This window comes from Oculina patagonica, chromosome 8 (assembly GCF_052425735.1).
Source record: "Oculina patagonica isolate OP01 chromosome 8, crgOcupat, whole genome shotgun sequence".
NCBI lineage: Eukaryota > Metazoa > Cnidaria > Anthozoa > Scleractinia > Oculinidae > Oculina > Oculina patagonica.
The window spans coordinates 30,337,411-30,355,507 of NC_135765.1; the positions used below are offsets into that span (position 1 = coordinate 30,337,411).

General features: G+C 38.0%; 2 protein-coding genes across 2 annotated transcripts; both read right to left on the reverse strand.

Moving 5' to 3' along the window:
* Nucleotides 1–1,695: 1,695 nt before the first annotated feature.
* On the reverse strand, nt 1,696–12,471 carry LOC144664470 (uncharacterized). Its single transcript, XM_078525619.1, has 10 exons — nt 12,290–12,471; nt 10,420–10,536; nt 10,042–10,138; nt 8,938–8,977; nt 8,315–8,409; nt 7,744–7,842; nt 6,739–6,815; nt 6,539–6,572; nt 5,503–5,653; nt 1,696–3,878 (listed from the first exon to the last, which is right to left on the reverse strand). Exons 1-10 carry the CDS (start codon nt 12,343–12,345, stop codon nt 2,350–2,352), a joined length of 2,295 nt encoding a protein of 764 aa, XP_078381745.1. The 5' UTR covers nt 12,346–12,471; the 3' UTR covers nt 1,696–2,349.
* Nucleotides 12,472–14,453: 1,982 nt separating this feature from the next.
* LOC144664485 (cilia- and flagella-associated protein HOATZ-like) lies at nt 14,454–17,483 on the reverse strand. The gene is made up of 6 exons (XM_078525645.1): nt 17,304–17,483; nt 17,125–17,187; nt 16,929–16,999; nt 15,715–15,774; nt 15,392–15,441; nt 14,454–14,680 (listed from the first exon to the last, which is right to left on the reverse strand). Exons 1-6 carry the CDS (start codon nt 17,464–17,466, stop codon nt 14,581–14,583), a joined length of 507 nt encoding a protein of 168 aa, XP_078381771.1. The 5' UTR covers nt 17,467–17,483; the 3' UTR covers nt 14,454–14,580.
* Between the last annotated feature and the right edge of the window lie 614 nt (nt 17,484–18,097).

Below are 18,097 nucleotides of genomic sequence, written 5' to 3' on the forward strand. Positions count from 1 at the left end.
TGGAAACCCGATATAACGATATGCCAAAGGAGCAGTAAAATGATATCGTTGTATCGAGAAATCGTTATATCGAAACTCCCGATATAACGATATGCTAAAGGAGCTGTAAAATGATATCGTTATATCGAGGAATCGTTATATCGAAACTCCCGATATAACGATATGGCCGTTAAATAACCGGAAATGTCGCTATATCGGTGTAAACCTAACATGTACTTTTCACTGCATATAAAAGGAAGATAAAGAGAACAAAGTTGATAAAGAGGCTTAGAGCACAGTATCATAGCTGTTTACAGAAACGTTAAAGATTCCACAATAACTGCAATTAAATTCGATGTTTTGCTGATATCTTGACTGTTTACTGATCATATTGTTATATCGTGAACGATTTTACGTTCGGTCCGCTAAATTCTCATAGTTATATCGAAGATCTTTATATCGGGGTTCTGTCCCGTACATATTACTGTAACTTTTGCCGGTACATAGAATATTCATTGTTTTAGCGGGGATATCGTTATATCGAGGATCGTTATATCGGGGTTCCACTGCATTATGAATGAGAGTAGTACACAATTTGCGATAAAGTGTTTTGTCATCAACCAGTTAATTAGATGCGAATATTTATATCTTGACTTTTTACTGATCATATTGTTATATCGTGAACGATTTTACGTTCGGTCCGCTAAATTCTCATAGTTATATCGAAGATCTTTATATCGGGGTTCTGTCCCGTACATATTACTGTAACTTTTGCCGGTACATAGAATATTCATTGTTTTAGCGGGGATATCGTTATATCGAGGATCGTTATATCGGGGTTCCACTGCATTATGAATGAGAGTAGTACACAATTTGCGATAAAGTGTTTTGTCATCAACCAGTTAATTAGATGCGAATATTTACGGGAGCAATAATATTAATTGAAAAAAGGTGTTGTTTTTTATAGATTGCGTTCCACGAATTTGAAAAACGCAAACCTAAAGCTAAAATTAAGGTTGTTTTTAATAGGTTATACTGTTGCCATGGTGTTAGACAGGGAGACCCGCTATCTCCTTATCTCTTTATCATTCGTTTAGAAGTTCCTGTTATAAAAATTCGAGGAAATGGCAAAATAAAGAGCATTGTGGTAGGAAACAACTAAACTAAAAGAACTGCTTTTGTTGATGACTTGACCTCTTTTTAAAAAGATACCCTTTCAAAATACTCAGTCCTTGACAAACTTGAGAGATTTTGAACTTGTTTTGGCTTGCAGCTTCTAACAACGATAAGACGGAAGTTCTCTGGCTCAGTGACAGTTGCAATAATAGCAAACTTCCAAATATTATTGTCGAAAAAATTAACCAATGAGTATTGTTATACCCAAATTTTGGGTATTTTACCATGGTTATTGTACCCAAATTTTGGGTGTGTCTCGACTTTTTGTCAAACTTGTTTACTTTCTCTTTACCGAGCGCTTGCGCGGCTTTTCTGCTGCTACCCAAACTTCTGTTTCCCTCTTCTCCGAACGCTAAAGCTTCTTCTCTTGCCGCACTACCGGTTAAATCAAAATTCTTTCGTTCCCACACAACCCTTATTATATTTGTCTGCTAAGATTACTATGGTTCTTATTGTTAGCTTGGGCTGCCTGTGAGAAATATAAACCGTGGTGGCGCAATAGGAATTCGGACCAGCACGCGAACAATGTTGTATCATCAAAGAAGGAAGCAACTTCAGTTTTTATTAATACTAATATATTTCCCACATATAAATGCCTCATAGGGTTTTTATAACGGCGTACTTGACATGCACAATATATCGTTAGACCGCAATCCCATTCTAAATTCACGATAGTTGTCTTCCACAGATTTTACAGTCCACTACGTTCAGTTAAGACTTTGTACGTGTCAATGCTGTTCATACACCTTATTCCAAAATGGTGAAAAAACATTATTCTCTTGAATACATGTTAATTGGCCCTGATAGCCTCGTTTTAAGGCAAAGATTCTTTTGAATTCTGCAGATCCGACCGAGGCCATTAGGGTCAATCAACATGTATTTTTCGCCGTTCTGGAATAAGGTGCATAGTGCTAAGTGGCATTGTGATTGCTTGGTGATCAAGTCGTTTAAGAGAAACATTCGTGAAACACTACCAAAAACGACATCAGAGAACCTTTCTGAGGGTAACAAAGTACTAAACGCCTTTTTCCAATGCAACAAACATACTCTATGTATTTAAATACTAGCTCAGCGTTTCTTTTTATACTTTTTCGACTGATCTTGCAGCCCTCTCTAATCAGGAAGGGATACCAACGTTTCAATTATAATCTTGACCGGTTACCAAACGAGAGGAAGAAGAAGAGTGTTTGAAATTCACTTCAATGCATGGACTTCTTCTTCTGCTAGCGTGTTCTCGTCTTTTTCGTTGGTTTTATTAACACTCGCACTGTATGTGTCGGTTGCACTAATGTCTTCCTCGCTCGAGCTCAGACCTGAGCCACTGTCATTGTTCTCAATACTGTCCTCCTCAAATTCCTCCTCATCCTCCTCTTCCTCCTCATCCAATTCACACTGAGTCAACCGGCCTGTAGTCGAGGCTAGTTCCCAGGCCAGGTCAGTCAAGGTCGCGCGGTCATCCTCGTCTTGGTCCGCCTTCTGGTCTTCTTGTGTTACTTGATTGCAGATTTGTGCTAAGATGTCATCATCACTGTCATCTGACCAGTGAAAGCTTGGAGGGTTTGGGCTTAGTGTAAGCGGAGACACTGTAGATACACGGTGTACCTGACTGTACTCTTCGTAACCTTTGGGCATGTACGGCTGAGCTTTCAGGAAATCCACGATTCCAAAGTCGTGAATCTGAGTATCATGACCAAACTGGCTGTCATTTACCGCTGAAGTGACAATGGTGGAGGATTGCGAGTCTGGTCTATCACCGTTCTTTGCTGACAAGCCTGGTTCGCGTAAAAGAGGAATAATTGGGCGGGGACTCTCTACACGTCCTTCGCTCCCACTATGTTCTTCTTGTCGTTGTTCCTGTCGATTGTTACTATCATCGCTAGCAAAGACGCTTTCAAGTGGTTTCCATACATTCTGCGATAAAAGACTCTTACTCAACTTGTCCGGCTTGACTGATGTCAGGTCAAATGAGGCATCCTTTACACGAGACACTCTCCCTGAAGGCGACTCGCCTTGAACACCGGCGAGGAAAAACTCTGACAGACCAACATGGCGAGGCTGTGGACTCCAGATTCTTCCCGTCGAGCCGCCAGTTTGATCCTGACGTTGCGATTTCTGACCCACACGAGAATTTGCACCTCTAACACTCAGCCTTGACAAGGGTTCGGCCTGTTCTGAAGCAGGACTGTTCATGGATACTGGTGAAACATCTTCCAGCACCAACGCATCAGAATCGGCCTCGAACCTTCCCATGGGGGTCATACACATGATGCTGACCCCCCCGGACCGTGACACGGGTCTAGCCTGGGGGTGGGGGTAACTGTCCTCCTCCTCTACAATACAAGCTACTGTCTCCTCCCCACTCAAATCATCGTCGTTCACTTCTTCGATAGCTATCACACTTGTGGATGGTGGTACATTATTTTCTTGAGTATTTTTTCTGTTCGAAGAAGCCCCGAGACTTTGGAAGATTTCTCTGTAGTTCATTCCCAACTGATCATCGAACCTTGGGCTGTTGGAGGCATTGTTTTTGTTTGGTGATAATTCACTGCCCTCTCTCTTTGTCCCCTTGGGAGGTGTTTGAGGCGAGGTGAAATTTGGATCTCCATGATGTTTTTTGAGTAACATGCGGTCAAGATAACTCAGTGACTTGTTTGGTCCAAAGTTCAGCTTAACTTCTTGGTGCTTGGATGGCTCTGGAGTGGTGCTTGAGTCACGGGAACTGCCTGTAACGAAAAACGAAAGGACATTTCATTAGTTTAAGGGACACTGTCACAGGGATTTTAATACTTTTCGGTGAAAAAGTACTAAAATTGGGAAATAGGCCTACTCGTACATGAAATGCACCTTGTACATCAAGATGTAGAGAGGTGTCCGTCTTATAGAGGTGTCTGTTAAGAGAGAGTCGACTGTACCTTTCTTCCTTCAACAACAATTTACTTTATATCTAAACTGGACACCTGGTGTTGGTCCCGTCCCTGCCATTTTTCAGTCATTTCACTGTAACTAAACTCCCTATAAGACGGACACCTCTCTAAAACAGACAGTTGTAGCCCATCCCGACGGTGTCCGTCTAAAACGGACAGTCCCGACGGTGCCCATCTAAAACAGACAGTCCCGACAGTGTCCGTCTAAAACGGACAGTCCCGACGGACAGTCCAACAGTGTCTGTCTAAAACGGACAGTCCCGACGGTGTCCGTCTAAAACCAACAGTTCAACAGTGTCTGTCTAAAACGGACAGTTGGAGCCAGACCCGACAGTGTCTGTTTTAGAGAGAGTTGACTGTACCATAATAATTTTAAGGTGTTTTTCCAGTCCAGAAAGACAAAACTTGAAAAAATCAGCTGTTGAGATCAGAAGTTCCTGATGGCATCACGATAATATCACTTGTTTGTTGCTTCAGTACACTTGCATGGTGATTTTTAACAAAATTGGACCACTATTCGTAGTTTCCATATGTCTTTAGGCTCTTGAGTTTTTGTAGTGAAACTGGTGACAGTGTCTCATTAATCTTCCTCAATCAGTGACGATCTAAAGGCCATGTTAGTACACGAGGCAAGTATCCTCGCAACTTGCAACGCCACGATGACGACTCTGAAACATTTCAAGTTGCTGAGGGGGTGTCAGATGCTCATAATTTCGTTCACAACTTGCAACGCATCCGTTTTAATAAAACTACGTTGCTAGTTGGGATTAACATGTTACAGGCAGCAACTTGTCTCGCAACGTTGCAAAAAGTTGAGGATAGCTCCGGCAGTATGGGCCACTTGGCTCGAGGAGAATGTCTGATTAGCCAAATGGACAAAATTTATTGGCTTCAAAATTTGAGTTAAGACTTTTATATTAGTGTGCATGAAGCTTGCATTGCTGGAGAAATGGCAAATTCTACTCCTGATAGAGTGGGGGCTATACAAGCAAGACACCATCTTTTAAGGCGGGGAAGGGGGGGGGGGGACATGAAGAGACACCTGTCTTTTTGCAGAGTGGCAGGTCCTGTCTGAGTACAATAGTTTTGACCATTTCACCGAATGTTTGCTACGCGGCAAAGTGGATAAGGGGTTGGACAGCATATTCAGAGGTTGAGAAAGCAGAGTTCAATTCCAATGCAGGTTAGTGCAAGTTTTAGGTAGTAGAGAGTGGTGTTACAAGCAGTAAATTTTACCAGTTACCGCCTGATTTGGAGAACACAGCATAGAGAACGCCTTTAAAATCTCTTCAAAAATAATTTACACAGATGAAGAGGGTTCCAGATCAAGATGTGATTGGTTAAACAGGCAAAAATTTCAGTCCTAATGACGGATAAATAGGCTTGCAAGTAAAAGCAATTACCAGAATACAAATTCACATACCTTTTGTATCTGTAGGATTTGTCCGCAGCTTCTCCTCTTTACCAGAATTTCTCCAGGCCATTAGTGCGTCTGCAAAGGACTGTGCACTTTCTTGTTCATCATAAGAACCCTGTAACAGTGCTCCACCAGGCTGCCCTGTGGTATCACCCATCTACAAATGAGACGAGAAAATTAGTTGAATATGTTGTTCAACAATAAGTTCTGGTAAAAAAGGGACCTGGGGCCCGTTTCTTGAAGGTTCCGAAAAGTTTTCGTTCCCGGAAAACCACAGCAACATCTCAAACCTTATGATTATAGAGCTGTTTTATTCCATGTTATTTTTAATATGAACAGAGATTTCCTCCATACAAAGTTTCAGGCCTAAACACTTCTTTGTTTTTAAGATACAGACAGCTAAAAATGGCTTTGTGCGTCTGAAAAGTTTCTGAGGCTTTCGAGAAATGGAAACTGATCTTACCATCTTTACCCCAAGGCAAATATTGTCAATCAGCCACTGCACGGAATTGTTAACAACAAAAATTGTGTTTTTTGTATGATCGACACAGATCATCATTTTGTGGTGGTCTGATAATGACATTTATTTGAAACTTGCATCTTATTTTGTTGAACATTGCTTACAGGGCAGGAAATGGGAAAGTAAAATTTGCCCTTGGGCAAGTGAAAATAAAAGTTTGGTGGGCCGGTGAGGACTAGAAGATTTGTAGGAAACTATAATTAATGTGCACCTCTGTGGGTCAGAAGCAACTTTAGCTTGTTATCTTTTGCGCAATCTTGTCATTTTTCCTTTTATGCATAATGTGCGATTGCTAGGCAAACGCTTCTTCTGCAAACCTGGTTCAACTCTTCTTTTATTAATGAAAGTCACAATGTGATTGCAATAGGATGTGACTGACGTCAGCACACAGTACAGGTGATGTTATAACTTCATGTCACTTTTCGTGTTGACCAAAATATTACAAGGTGAAATCTATTGAATGTAGACAACAAAGTGCACCCTTCAAGAAAACAACCGGGTGTATACAATAACTGTCCTTACCTGCGGAGACCTTGCTTGTTCATGGTTGGTTATCCTGACAAATAAAAGACCACCAAGGTAAGGATTATTGTGGTTAAAATGCAGGAAAACATATGTGAACCCTAACCTGATATTGTGAAATACCGTAAGGTCTTAGCAAGTCATAATACTCAATTTGAAGATGCAATGCACATAATTTAAAAAGTATACTAATTTTGTACCTTGGAGTATTTGTTGAAGGTGAGAACACAGGTTTGCTGTAACTCTCCTTTTCAACTAGTTGCTGATCTGCTTCATACTGTGTGCAAAACAAACAAAAATACAGACATGTGTAATGTACAGTTAGTTGTGAATCATGCAATCATGGAGTAAGGCTTTAAAAATTAAAATCAGTGTCTGCTGCCCTGTGTCATTTGTTTTAATTTTCATGACCAAGATTTTCTTTCCTATAATTTGATTCTCTGAGGGAGCACAGTGTCTAAGCTGGACTTCAAATATTAATTGGACAAAATTATGTACCAAAATTATATACATCTTAATGCAAACTTCTGTGTTAATGTTTCAAATATCTTATCAAAAGAAATTATTTCTAACAACACAAAACACCCCAAAAATTTTTTTGAAGTTCCACTGAATTCAACTGAATTGCTTAAAAGACGACTTGGACGACTTGGCAGCCTGTCTACATTTAATAATAATAATAATAATAATAATAATAATAATAATAATAATAATAATAATAATAATAATAATAATAATAATAATAAAAAAACGAATATTTTTAACAGGATTAACCCATCAGTACTTGAGAGTACTGTTATCTTAGGGGTCCTGTAAGAATTAAAAATTTAAAAAGGTAAAAATACTAAGTTTAAAAATGTTAAAACTACAATGGTCAAAAACATATTAAAGCTTATGAATTAAAATTACAAATAAAAATGGTCTTTAACTTTTTGTTTAAATAGAAGTCTAGAGTTCAGACTTCTCATGTCCGACGGTAAACTGTTAAAAACGGAGGCTCCTAAAAACGAAAAACTCTGACGGCCAAACTCTAGCTTCATTTTCGGCAGTTCGATAGAGGAAAACCTGTAACTCAATGATTGATCTCCACGACTTCACAAAAAAAATAGGGGCATATGAACAGTCTAGTGTGAAGTGCTTATACATGATTAAAACAAGAAAAGAATAAATGACTTGTAGGAAGTCTACAAACAGTTGCACGATACCTCTTCAAGCGTCTGGGTGCTGTGCTTCTTAAGTGCTCCTTTTTGATGAAATGACATGAAGCAGCTCACACAGTACTTCTCATCACATTCTATACACACCTACACGCATCAGTCAAACATCACAAATTAGTGGCTTTTACAAGGACCTTAACAACTGGGAAGCAACTCAGCCATAATGTTGACAATAAGCTACTTAGGGAGTCTTGCCAGACCCCGGTTTATCATCAGTTTTCATGACATGAAGTGACTAGGAGTATCCCTAAGTTTTTTTTATTTTTATTTTTGCCACACAAACAAAAAATAGAATTATGAAAAACAATAAATAATACAAATCAATACACAAGATAATTATAATGAATATACAAAACTACAATAAAATATAAGATTATTAAAGATAGAAAACAAAATGGCAAGGGAACCTAATAAAAAAAAACCCGGCTTAGGTTCCCTCACAAGTAAAACAGATATTTTTTTAAAGAAAAAAACAGGTAAATAATGACAAGTTCCCATTCCCATTGATGAGATGTTAATCCATCAATTGAAAAAGAAAAAGAAATATAATTTATATTACCAAAGTTGCTTTCATCCTCTCGCACTGACCACACCCTGAAGCACCAAAATTGTCTCCCTGTTGAGCTCTTGGTGTTGCCTTCTTCCTGTAAGATTCTGAAAATAAAGACAAAGTATGTTCTAACATGTAAATCTTATATTTTTGATAAGTTTTCTAAGCATTTTTTTTTACATCATGATGATGAAATAATCCCCGATGAGCAGTAGGGATGTTTGTATACTTTTCAACTGTCAAAGATGTTTCCAGTTTTGGGCAGATGTGTTGAAGTTGCAGGAAAATGCCGGGAATGAATGAACAGAAATCTGGGATGCACTGGCAAATGAAAAATAAATCATGTTTTTTTTCTTTCCTAATTCAATTATCTTTGACTATCCCAGATTAGCAGCAAAAATGTGGGAATGTCAGAGATGGCCTGGAAACAAAATAATAACAAAAATTAGTCGTATGGGATTTTACTAGTTAATATGGAAACCAGACTAAAATCTTTGCTAAAAACTACTGTGAACTGAAACCCTCTGGCAACGGAGCTTGCAACCCTCCAAAGCTCCATAGACTGCCCACAAGGATGTGGATCACAATGGATAGATTTTCAGAAAACACACAACAATTTATTATAAACTCACGTAAAGGTTCATCTCCAAGAATCTTTATTTTCCTTGGAGCCTGTCAATACACAAAAATGGAACAATAAAAAACTATTTAAAAGTTACTGTAGTAGACCTGCCAACTCTCACGCATTATGTGTGAGTCTCACGACTGTGGATCCAAAGTGTATCTCACGCATACGGGCCAATTTCTCATGCCTGACCGACACATCTTGATTTCTTACCGGTACTCTTAAAACCCTTTAAATGTAAATTCAATTCAGTTTTGATGAAAAATAATCCAGAAACTGATCATTGTTATTTCAATGTGTTTAAGTCGATTTCACACACATCGGCAATGCTTGAAAGTCGTCGTCAGAACATCTTTGGTGCCCTTCGGCAATGCTCGGAAGTGATTGGGAGATCTTCAGAAATCTCCAAAAAAGGTAGGAACATCTTCGGAAATGTGGAGATGGTACCCTCGCGCCTTTGACTTAGGAAAAGTTGGCAGGTATACTGTAGAATTCTAATTTCCGTCAGGACTCAGATTTTTTCCTTGTCCCACACTTGTGATCATTACATCTACAGCTGCATTGCATTTTATTTACTGAGCTTAACATTTCAATCATTCACAACAGATGCTTGCAATAATGAACATCCCTAGCATTAAGCAGGACACGTTTCACATATGAACCTAAAATACATAAAAAAATATTATGGTCTAGCTTGTCAAAAATCTATCTGCAGCTCAGTGGTTAAGAGCATTCAATTCCCCAAAGGGACTCAGATGTTTTCTTTGTTCCACATTCATGACACTGCCTCATTCCCAGGTTCTCTCCCTCCCCACAAGGAGAGAGAGATCCTGAGAACGAGGTTGATGACAATGAACAATAAATTACACTTGAATCCCGATAACTCGAACCTTCAAGGAAAATCGAAAAAGGTTCAAGTTATCTGGAGTTTGAGTTATCAATGGTAAAATTAGTGAGAAAGTGACCTGAGGGGAATCAGAGAAGGTTCAAGTTATTGAGGGTTCGAGTTATTGGGATTCATCTGTAAATCTATCTCGGAGACAAAAAGTCAGTCTGTACCTATCACATTTTTATTTTATTCACAGGTTACCACTTTGAGCTGACTACCTACCTTTTCAGCTTTCAAATTCTTCTTCTTCAGGACGTCTTGAGCATGGCTGTTTAGAGGACCAGACTTTCCTGAAGCCCACCTTGTTCCACCTTGCTTTCTAAAAAATAATAAGAATGGGTAGTGTACTTTAATTTACAACAAAGCAAACACTACATACGTAGCAAGGAGTACGTAGTGGTTATTACCAGAATATGTTTTTCATTGCAGAGATGGTCCTTGACTCCTACAACTGGGAGGACTTAAAACTCGCATTTTATTGTACATGTACTAAATAACTGAAGAAAATTGTTAGGTCAAAATTTCAACTGGTATAAAAAAAAATTACACAGTCATATACCAGTAATTTGTACAAAATTTATTTTATAACTCAATACTTACTCTCTCTCCTCTTTTTCTTTGAACATTTGTTCCTTCAAAGCACGTATCCTCTCTTCCATTTTTCTGGTTTCAATCTCCAGTTGTTGTGCATTACTGTTTTTTAGCTGCTTAACAGCCCTTTTATTGGAAAAAATGCAAAAACAAACAAATAAAAATTATTAATTTAAGCTGTTACACAGTCAACCAGTTAGGTTCAGGGATTGCATAATTTGCCATTTTCAAGTTGCTTTTTGCCTCTCTGTCAAAACGAGTCCTGGCGCTCATACATTGTACAAAACTTTATTTTCATTTTGCATGAAAAAAAAATTTTCAGGTACAACTCATTTTCATCAGAATGGTTTTGCATGAAGACTTGGTTTGACAGGCAAAAGACAATTCAGAAATGGTCTTTTGGGTATACAAGTATGTAACCAGAGTGTGGAATACTGTTGATCTGGCTTGTTTCCTGCCAGGAGACAGTTAAATTAGCCTGAATTTCAGATGGCTTTCTCTGGTTGCCTGCTCTCGAGAAGAGACATAAAAAAAATCGGCTGCTAATGCCCTCTGATGTCACTACATTCATGCAGAAAAGTATCTGTTAAAGCTACGACTTTGTGAAAGAAAAATTGCTTCAATAAAGGATTACAGGGTATACAATTGTTTTAATTAGTAAACTGTTGAAAACTTGCATGAAATGGATGAAATTTTAATCGACTGCAAGCTATATTCTTTACAGAACTGATTTAATCTGAACTGATTTGCTTTATCTAGCAACCAAAATAAAAAATGTTACGCAGTGGACAAACACACTGTACACATCCTGAGTACTTATATTAGATGAATCAATTTAGATGGTTGGAGAGGCATCATATTGTAACGTTATTATGTCACGCAATTGCTTTATATCACATGACTTGTGTTAGCCAAAATCCATGTGCTTGAGAGATTGATTTCACTTGTAAGTGTAAAAGCTGTTATGACTTCACTTATTAAAAGTCTTGGCCTGTTAAAAGTCTTATTACAATAGGAATCGTAACACATATATCAAGAAACGAAATTCAGTACAAGAATATCCAACTCTCTTCTCGGTGTTTGGATATCCCGATGAAACACTGCTTCTCGTGTTTGATATATTATGTCAAGAAATGACCCTTCAAGCAATTTCCCTTTAGAAAGGATAGCTGTTCTTCTGTAGCTTTTTTTAACTTGAGCTTAATTTAGACCTGGTTCACAATAGCGACATAACGACATAATCACAAGGTCACACTTACGGTATGCAAAAAAAATTCAAGTTGATGTTTTAGATCACCAGTGTGAACAACACAAGATAAGAACATAGCAGATAATGACATAAGCATAATGTCCATACTATGTCCATATCGTTACGCCACTATGTCGCTAGTGTGAACCAGGCCTTAGTTCTAAGATTAATAATTAAAACTAGAAAACTGAATATCAAATTATTAATTTATAAGGTTTAAGCTTACATGTATTGCACAAAGTCAGCTTGAAAATCAGGAAATTTTTGTGTTGAAATCAAGGTTAAATGAGAAAAAAATTAACCAGACAAACATTCACTGTTTTTTTTTATAAATCCACGCCAAAACTGCAAGGGGAAGATTTACAATGTAAGATTAAAAAAGCTTAAGTCTTATATAAAATCAGAGAGGCATACTTTTAAGTAAATATAAAATCATGTTCAAAACAAAGCTGCTAATATATCGATCTAGAACTTAAAATATAATTCCTGAAAATTCTAGGAGCTGGTAGCTCAAAGCCTTTCAATTAAATTCTGGATTTAAAACCTCCAGCTTAATCTGAAAGACTTTAGCTCACTTGGCTCAAATTTTTATAATACAGGCATTCTTCGCTATTTAGAAAGACCACTTACTTTTTCCTTGCTTTTACGTAAGAGGCTTCGTACGACATCCCTAAACCAATTGTCATTCCAATAAATAATCCAAAATTAAAGAAACTCTGAGCTCAAAGAAAAACCACAACAGACCTTAATTTCTAAAAGAACGTCGAAGCAATTTACAAGCCTCACTTGTAATGTTTTTAGACGGCTGTCATGGCCGCCTTAGCACAAGTCACGTGATCATTGTGATGATGTCATGGCAACGAGTACTCGGACCGAAATGGCGGGAAAACTTCGACGAGCGCGGCCTTCTTGATTTGTACTCGTTATATGCTGAAAAATTGCTTAGGCCATCCCAATAAAATATTTCGTTTCCCATCGCCCGACCGACCCATTTTTTTTTCGAAAAGTAAAAAAAAAATATTCCAGATTGACTAGTCAAAGAAGCAAGTACAGTGGAACCCCGATATAACGATCTTCGATATAACTCGATATAATTTTACTGCCCCCTTGGCATATCGTTATATCGGGGTTCCACTGTACTTCATTTTACAAGCACACGATATTGTTTTATTAACAACAATTGGTATGATGTGATGTCTTTGTCTTTAATAAACATCGATACTACGTTATTTAAAGGAATATTAAGGCCATCCCAATAAAATGTTTCGTTTCCCATCGCCCGACCGACCCATTTTTTTCGAAAAGTAAAAAAAAAAAAAAAAAAAAAATTCCAGATTCACTAGTTAAGAAGCAAGTACTTCAATTACAAGCACACGATCTTGTTTTATCAACAACAATTGGTATGATGCAATGTCTTTGTATTTAATAAACATCGATACTACGTTATTTAAAGACTGTTAAGGAATAACGAACGAAAAGACCACGTTTTCGAGTTGACTTTGTAATCAGGCTTTCTTACTGAGCAGCCCGGCCTTTTCTGGAACCCAGAACCCTTCAAGTGTTTCTTTTTTTCTTTTTTTTTTTTTCCCGACCGACCGACCCACCATCACAAGAGACGGGGCGATGGGAAACGAAACATTTTATTGGGATGGCCTAAACGAACGAAAAGACCACTTTTTCGAGTTGACTTTGTAATCAGGCTTTCTTACTTAGCAGCCCGGCCTTTTCTGGAACCCAGAACCCTTCAAGTGTTTCTTTTTTTTCTTTTTTTTTTTTTTCCCGACCGACCGACCCACCATCACAAGAGACGGGGCGATGGGAAACGAAACATTTTATTGGGATGGCCTAAACGAACGAAAAGACCACTTTTTCGAGTTGACTTTGTAATCAGGCTTTCTTACTTAGCAGCCCGGCCTTTTCTGGAACCCAGAACCCTTCAAGTGTTTCTTTTTTTCTTTTTTTTTTTTTTTCCCGACCGACCGACCCACCATCACAAGAGACGGGGCGATGGGAAACGAAACATTTTATTGGGATGGCCTTACTGGAATACCAAAAAGTCGCTAAAAAGGTGCTCTAAACTCTTAAAAGTTTCTCGAAAGTTGCTCAAAAAATCCAAAACGTTGCTTTCAAAGACCTTCTAAATTCCCCAAATATATGCTAATTTCCCTTTGAAGGAATAGGCCGGGCCTTTGATTTCCCTTTATATCACGGTTTTCGACGCCATTTTGACGAATAGGCAAAGCGGGTAGAAATTACACTTGTGTATATATGGGAATCCGACGGCAAATATCTTCTACAAAAATTGAATTCTGGACAACTTATGAATTGTAAAGTTAAAATATTGGGCAAAAGTTTCTATTTGCTATTAGTTTGAAGGATGTAGCGGGTTTCCATACATTTTTTCCCGCAACTTGACGCGGTTCGCAGGAAAAGAAAATTGGAGGCCTTATGCGCATATAACATCGCACAAGCCTTGAACGCTACCGCAAAATAAAACATTTTTGGCCCAGAATGCTGGAAATCGGGCATTATCTTGCTCAGTTCGATGGCAAAATCTGATACTTTTGCCAACTTTTCAGAAGCAAGAAACATTGGAAAGAGCCCATGCCGAAATGACTGCCGAGTTTGGATAGGAGCAAAGTTCGTTACGACTGTTTATGGCCGGCACAGGAGCCGAGGGGTTAACATAGCTTAAGAAAAGGCCAACCGTACCCGTCTTCTTCCCCTTTTTTAGCAAAAAAGGCCTTCAATTTTAACGACTGGTGATACTCTTCTAAACGTTGAAGTTGACTGCTTCTCTGCAAATATTCTTATTCTCTTTTATTAAGTTCATTTTCAAGAACTGAAATATTTACAATTTTTGTATTTTTCTTTTTCATTGTGTTAAAAAATCCGAGTCTTCAATAATGGCAGAGTTAAGGTTATTCAGATTTGATTTCTTCCTTCTGTTTAAGGGTTTCTTCAAATTTATCAATCTCTGCCATAGCTTCTGCTATCTCCTCCTCCTCATCGCTTGATTCTCTAAGAATTAAAAATATGATATAATAAATTTATTATATAACATCAAAGGAAATTTTTAAAATCCATACTGGGATGTTCATACAACCATGACTGCAACACAGATGACAACATCGGCCGTTTTCATGCTAGAATATGGACAAATCGTCTGACGATTTGTTTGTCTAGTGTGAATTTACGACGGCTTTTTGACTACTTGTCTGTCTAGACGACCAAGTCATCTGAGAAAAATCATCCTCCCAGACAGCCAAATCGAGGGCCAAATTCAGACGACTTGTATGTCCAAGAATACATCAGTCCCATTTTCACACTAAGACAAGTTGTCTGTCTAAACGATTTGTCCATCTAGACAATTTGTCCATGTCTAGTGTGAAAACGGCCATTAATGATAAAGACAAATGGATTTTGTTATAACAGCAAGATTTCAATTAGGGGGGGGGGGGGGGAGTGCAACATTTAATTTGCAAAGAGAACAACAGTCAGGAGTCACTTCTGTGTGTTTGCGGCAAATGGAGGGGTGCAAGGACTAAGGCCCAAGTGTGTCCTGATCTAATAAAAAATTCTTCCTTTGGTTTACAAGCATATACGGGGCAAATTGGAAGGAGAATCTAGCAATTTATCAAAAGTCACTCACTGGGCTTTATTCCTGGCACCTCTTTAATGTGAGCCTGCTTATGAGGCTTATTGATTTTTTTTACAAATTTATGGACTTACGAGACATTGAAAACTGGTTCTCTATACTGATGACGTGAAATTTCCTCTTTCTATGAGAAAAGGAACAATGATTCATTTAATAACAGCTTTCAATAATATACAATGCATAATTCAACTTAAGACAAACAAAATAATTGATTACTTTGGCAATGACATTTTGCAGATTTTTTTTTAGGAAAATTTCTGTCAGAATTTCATTTGTGTAAAAATTTGCGCCTAATCTTGTTTGGAGTGAAAGGACTTTTAAGACCTTGTACTCTGATCTTAAAATTCAAGGATTTTCAAGGACTTTCAAGGCGTGTACCAACACTGAATATACCTACTTTTAATCTGTCAGCCTTCCTCTGAGCCAGTGTTTGTTGTGCTTCTTCCCTGAATGATGTCTACAAGATGCAAAAATGTGATGTTACTCTTGCAATTTATAGTTAACAGCTATGTACCAAAGTGGAGGTGGCTAGTGGTGGATATTTACTGAGCCGCCAAGCAACAAGATAAATATCCCATCACTAGATATATACTGACACTGAGGTGAATAGTTGTTTTAGTCTATACTAAAACAGTGAGATAATAATTATAGCCCAAACGAATGATTTTGGCCAGTTTTCCCCTTCAAAGATTACGATTTTCTTGTGCGCATTGCTCGGCGGTGAATAGCAAAAGATATATCAAGTTTAAGTTAACCAATCTACGCGTACCAAAAGCGCTATCCACTGTTTTAGTATATTCTGATAAATACTATCAACAGTGTAGGTAAAGATGGTTATAAGTCTGTGTTGGCCTAATTTTAGCTATCAGGCCGGCACTATAATATCCTGGTTTCAGTAGCAAAGTGAATAGAAGTAAAAATTTCTACTCCACATCCCCTGGATGGGATGCTAGTCCATCGCAGTGTTCTCCCAGCATGAAATTGCTGGTACCCATATTTAATTTACACCTGGCTGGAGAGAGGCAATGTATGAGATAAGTGTCTTGTCCAAGAACTAATGAGTGATTATCCATTACGATAATTACCCAGATAAGAACACTGAAAATACTTTGTGTATGCTGTCATGTATGAAAAACCTAAGTGGAACTTGGTTAGTTTGACGTCATAATTTGCCGTATATGAAGCACTTACCCAAATTTTTAGCATTGTAGCATTGTCTCTGCACTTTGCACTAGACACAAAAATGCTAGTCCTACAGTCCAGTATACTAACCGTTAGCCCTCTCACTTAAGGTTAGTGTAAGGGATCATATTTGGGGCTTAGCATTTGGTAAATTCTGAATTTGAAAATACAGTCAACTCTCGCCTTGCAGACACCCCGCTATTGTGGACAAAATCCAGATCCCCGGCAAAAGAAGTTTGACTGGAAATGACTCCCGCTATTACGGCTCTCGCTGTTACGGACACTAAACGACACTATAACAAGAGTTGACTGTATATCCTTACTGAACACCAAGTGGGTGATAAACCGGTTTAGCCGATCAGTTTAGCCACGTACTAAGTCTGTCGGGAATCATAAGAATGTAAAATAATTATAACAAAAGTAACTGACCATTCTTTGTACATAATCTGCTTGTTCCTGATCTTTCCTCTTCTGTGCATCTTCCAAATGTTTCTTAAGCCCTGAAAACATATTTACTAGCTATTATTGAAGGCAGACTTTCAGTCCAAGATAAATTCAAAACAATTAAGCTTATAAATTAATTGCAAAGAATAATCATTTAATGATGGAACTAAAATGCACTTACTTGGGTCATTTTCCTTTTCAAGTAAATCTGTTTGAGCCTGATTACTATTATTAAACTTATTTCCTAAAAGAAAATTATGGGATCAACAATCAATGCAATCGATAAAACTTTCAACATTTGAATTCACGTTATAAGTGTACATGTAAAAGGTTTGCTCAGAATCTAAACAGTTTACAAACCGTTCTGTACTTTGGGCGCTGTTTGAAGGCGATGATTTATTCCACTGACGACTAATGTAGATTTCGGCTCAGGCGGAGGGTCTATAGACTTCCAGAATGCCTTGGCATGCTCGATAGTTTCTGTAGAACTCCCTGAGAAAGTTACTGTTGACACATCCGCCATTTTGTTGTTGTCGTTTCCAGGGATGCACGGCTACTAATTTCCAGCCCCCAGCGGCCGCCGTCATTTCCCAAAGGATACCCACCTTTTATAACATTTCACACGCTGCTAGCTGTTTTTGTGAAGGATGATAGCAGTCTACTCTGTTAGCTTGCTGGTAAATAACGATTATGTGTCAGAGATCATAAGAAGATGTAAAAAACCACAGGGTTTAAAAGATAAAGGCCAAGTAAAAAAAAATGTTTCTCGGCCCCGCCTGCTTCATTTTTTTTGGGCCGCTTCTCTTTCTTTAACATTTGTTATTGGGAACGTTGGAATGAACAAAAACCACGAGGCTTTACTCCTCAATTAATTACAAAAAAAAATTGTAAGACATGGCTTTTGTCTGCGTTTTAATACGAAAACAGGGCAAAATTTAAGCCTTGACACGATAGGTCCGTACTTGAGAGGTCAGGATTTATTTTGTTAGCTCGCTTCCGGAGAATTTGACGATGAAGGAAATAACAAATAACTTAAAAAAAAAGCACCCGCTCTCTTTTTTTATAGAAATGCGAACGATAAAAATTTTTTATGTATAGCACTTTGGCTTTCAATTCGTTCACAAAGTGCTAAATACCTTATTGTTACTTATTTT